The 4,922-nt window shown below is 33.3% G+C and overlaps 1 protein-coding gene across 1 annotated transcript; it reads right to left on the bottom strand.

Moving 5' to 3' along the window:
• On the bottom strand, positions 1 to 918 carry LOC147938847 (uncharacterized). The gene is made up of 2 exons (XM_087465782.1): positions 665 to 918; positions 1 to 622 (listed from the first exon to the last, which is right to left on the bottom strand). Exons 1-2 carry the CDS (start codon positions 916 to 918, stop codon positions 1 to 3), a joined length of 876 nt encoding a protein of 291 aa, XP_087321908.1.
• Positions 919 to 4,922: the final 4,004 nt, after the last annotated feature.

The following is a 4,922-nucleotide window of genomic DNA, read 5'->3' on the forward strand; positions in this document are numbered from 1 at the left end:
TCAAGGTACGTCGAGGAATGCCGGCCAGTCTAAAGGAGAAGACACCATCTTCACCAAGTCTGAGCAGTCTGTATAAAAAGGCACATCCCGATAGTCATGTCCGGTCATGCACCGCAAAGCCAAGATGAAAGCTTCCACTTCAGCATGTAAGGGGAGACTACGCTGGAAATTGGTGGCTCCCATAGTCGGCGACGAATCCTGAAGCAACGTACAAAACCATCCTGCACCTGCAAATTTATCACTCTCTTTCCATGATTCATCTATGAAGCACCGATCATCCTCCACCTGAGCTTGCTGCCATGATGTCGCATCACCTTCCGCTATCCGAACAACCTCCTCGGGCTGCTCGTCCTTATTCTCAAAAACTCGTGCGTTCCTTGCTTTCCAGATATACCACATAAGCCAAGGAAAAGCCGATATTTGAGAACTTGAATTTTTAGGGCCAAAAAGATGATCTACATTTGCATACAAAGACTCCGTCGAAAAATAGTTTGGCCCCACCGGTACCTGAGCTAAAGTCCAAGCCTGGCGAGCCGGAGGACATACAAAAATGGCATGATTGATTGTTTCCTCATCGGCACCACACCTTGCACAGCCCGAATCATAAGCAATACCTCGCCGCCTCAAAATTACCGATACCAAAATTGACCCTGACAATACTTACCACATAAAATGTTGTATTTCTAGTGGACACTGAACCAGCCAAACTCTGGCTAGAAGAGGGGTAATCTCTGGACCACAGCCAAGGATCTGAAAAGTCCTAGGTGCTGCCTTCCGTTCCGTACGATACCCTGACTGAACCGTATACTTCCCCGTTTTTGTAAAATGTTGAACCGTATATTTCCCATAATAAGCAAATTGTTCTTTTGCTAATAGTACAGTAATGGTGGTAGGAAATTTAACTAATTTTTTAATCATCCAATTATTTTCAGATAGTAATCAAGAAGAGGGATTGGAGTTATAATCCTTCTATGTTTTCATATAATGTCTTTAATTTTTAACGAATGTAATTACGATTTTCAACTAGAAATTTTTACTTCTCTACGTTTGGTAATATATATATATATATATATGTCAATATAACTTTTCTTAAGGGCAATATGCTATTTTGATATAACGAAATCCCCCAAAATTAAGGGCAATATGCTATGATGCGGATGGGGCAAACAAAATCCCCCAAAATTTTGTCCTTCTCCTTTGTATTTTGAAGATTGATTATAATGAAGCCAATTTCACTAATTGGTTGCAGAATTCCTCTAACTTTTGTTTCTAAATGATATGAAAATAAGACCAAAAAATTATAAGATTTTGAGTTGCTTATCTTTAATAAACGCGTAATTTTTTACTTTTGTTTATAGTAACTACTGATTTTTTTGTTAGGGTCTTAAAATCTTCATATCCAAAAATAACATATAACTAAGTAACAACCCGCACCCTGTGCAGGATAAAACTATGCAGATAAAATAGGGTTATGACTAAAGTTATTTTCTGGGATCTAAAATTTGTTTATGTAAAAACAAAATATATAACCCGTAAGAGTATGTTTAGATCAAACTATTATGTATCAACTAAATATATGTATAACTCACTCTTTCTTCAATCTATGCAAGATTTTTTTTTAAGTATGTTTATTTTGTGTAAGTATGTTTCACCCGCGAAATATTATAACATTAGTATTAAATAAGTCTATTCCCTATAATAATGATTATTGTGATAATTTATTTTAGAAATGTTAAATATGTGAATAGTAATCAATTTTTTTTAATATGTGAATAAATTCCGGTTTTAAAAACGTTTTAGATCTAATAATTTTATATTTTAATAATTAAACGATTGAAATAAATTTTAAAATTGAAATAATTGATTTTTTAATTATTTGTAAAGGAATATTCCTTAATCATTCAATAGCAATTATGTGTAAATATCCATAAAAATGAAGGTAATAAATTCTTTGGTATCTCGAGCTTTATAACGACGACACATCAGCATTTTCTTGAAAGTGCTTCTTGATTAATATATAGGGGATCACAAGTATAAATTAGTTAGGTTGCAAGTTTAATGTAAAACCAAAAGAATCATAATCCAGCACAATGCATACTATTTTACTACATTAGTTTTAAGGTGTGTTGAAATCAACGGTCTATGCCTCTGTAACAATATTATCGAACGTACTTGTAAGACTTTTGGGCCTTAATTGGTAACACACTTTAAGACTTTAAAAATGTTTAAAGTCTTACAAGCCATTTGTTTACCAATCATACTTTTTTTGCTTTTAAATTTTTTAAAACTTTGAAAGCCACTTTTTTTTCTTTCTCTTCCTTGTTTTCTCATTTTTTTTGAAGCGTCAAAATTTATGTTTTAAAACTAAATAGTTTTAAAAACATTCTTTTTCTCCTTTTTATATTTAAAAGCTCTCCAAAAGTATATAATATATATTTTGCATATTTTATTTTTATAAATTAAATTTTCACATTTTTTTTTCTCTTTCTTTTAAGATCCATTTCAACAATAAATTTTGTTTTTTCATCATCATCACTAATAAGATTGCTTAAAAGAGTTTATGACATTCATCATTAATAAGATAATAAAATCATTAATTATTTGTTTGTTTGTTATAGTTGTTCCTATAGTTGTTTGTTTTAAGATCTTATTCTTATATTTGTTTGTTTTCAAACAAAATCACATATTTGATTGACTTATATTTTTAAAAATTTTAATTTATCATTAATAAAATTTATTTTGTCATTAAACTGCTATATGAATTAATTTCTGACATAATATATATTTATTATTAATATTTAATAATAATAAGAAAATAACAGCTACAACTTTAAAAGTTGTTGGTAAACAATCAGATTTTAACAGTTAAAGCATCTACAGCCAAATTCTCTGCAGCTAAAATTTTAAAGTCAAAGTCTCTACAGCCAAAAGTAACAGCCATTATCAATCAGAGAAATCTGTTTTGTTACATCAAGTGTATCTATATCCTATTAATTATTATCCCATTTGTTTCTGAATATAAGATATTTTATATTTCTGAGTCTAACGCAAAGGCAGATTGTCTAGCTCGTTCTTAAAGATCTTTAATTTCTGAAATTTATTTTGTAAACTCTTTTCCTTCGGTTTGGGTAACCAACCTGGGAGTATTCTTTTAATTTATTAATGTTTGGTTGAAAAAAAATATAAATATATATATATATATATATATATATATATATATATTTTTTATATTATTTATTTAATATTTTTGCAAGTTTTTATGTAAATTTAAAAGTAGTTTGTGGTTGGTTAACTTAAATATGTTTTAATTAAATATACTATAAATATTTTTTTTTGAAAGAAAAATAAGTTATCTAAATTTGTGTGTGTTTTTACCTCAAACATCAGAGAGAGTATTATTATTATTATTTACTTGCTATGTTTTAGAGATAATCAGACAATGATGTGTGCACCAAGTATATCGCAAGATAATTAAAACAAATATAAATTATTAAAAGATCAAGGGGATACTATATTATATTATGTTCACACAATTGAAATGCGCATAAATGCGAGGATACAGAATACAGTAGTAAAAGTAAGAAAGCGATATACAATTCTTTAGTAAGAAATAATAATAACGTCAAATTTTCATTAATACTACAAGATATGTATTCTTTGATTCATTTATGCTATAGAGTTATGCTTTAGATTCCCTTAATTGTCGTTACATCAATAGGGACGTCGACCAAGGGGGATATTCCCCGGGGGATCGTAGCTACATATGATCCAGACGTACTCCTCATTATAACACCTTATCGAGCCGCAACCAACCTGTTGTAACTTCGTTTAGCTCTTTACGTGGTCTGTTACTTAATCTATGTTGTGTTTGTTGTTTGCAGGTTAGAACAAAAAGTAAAGAGACAGAGGATTTACGAGTTCCCAAGGCTTAGACCAGCCAAGGTACGTTTCGGTGAGCTTGACCGCTCACTAGAGGTTCCACTATGAACAAAGAACAGAGTACAACCTGAGAATCACACACCCTTACAGAAAGCTTAAACCCTTAAGAAGAAAGAAGGAAGATGATGAAGAACTCTCACCAAAACCCCAAAACCCTCTCAAACTCTCACTGAACAAAAGGTAACTCTCTTTGTTGTCTTATCTTCTGTCTGATTGTCCTTCCTTTTAAAACCTCCTTGTCCCCTCTGTTAATTCCCGTTTTTACCCTGTAGCAGTCTCTCTTGAGCTCCACGCTGAAGCTTGTCGCGATCTGCTACTCGACAGGATGAAGAGTCCTGTGTTCGTACAAGTTGTTGACCACTTCACTCTAAACCGACTTCTTAATGGGCTCAACACAGCAAGGCCCATTTACGGTTTAAGTCCACCAGCCCAAAACCATAATCGTTTTGACATTCTCCACCTCGATTGTGGTTAGGGCACAAACCCGAGAAACTCTACCTTCTCTCCTCCTTTCCCCGACATCAACCTGCCGAATCTGACCTCCGACATTTACCTGCCGGATCCATCCTCCAACATTTACCTGCCGGAACAATAGCTCCTCAACCGGAGCCAATTCAGTCTCTGGGCAATCTCAGACGACTCAAAGCTTCTTCAAACTTCAACACCGGTACCGATTTTGTGAGAATATCAGCCGGATTCTCCAAAGTCCCGATCTTAGTCACAACCACTAGTCCATCCGCCACCACGTCTCGAATGAAGTTAAGACGAATAGCCATATGCTTAGTCTTTGAATGGAACACGCTATTCTTCGCCAAGCAGATCACACTTTGAGAATCACTGCAGATTTCTACACTCTTTTGAGGAAATCCCAATTCCCTGGTAATTCCCTTTAACCACAACGCTTCTTTCCCTGCTTCTACTAGAGCCATGTACTCAGCTTTCATTGATGACATAGCTACTACCTGTTGCAGTCCTGAGCGCTA

Source organism: Camelina sativa, chromosome 9 (assembly GCF_030686135.1).
Source record: "Camelina sativa cultivar CO46 ecotype springtype chromosome 9, ASM3068613v1".
NCBI lineage: Eukaryota > Viridiplantae > Streptophyta > Magnoliopsida > Brassicales > Brassicaceae > Camelina > Camelina sativa.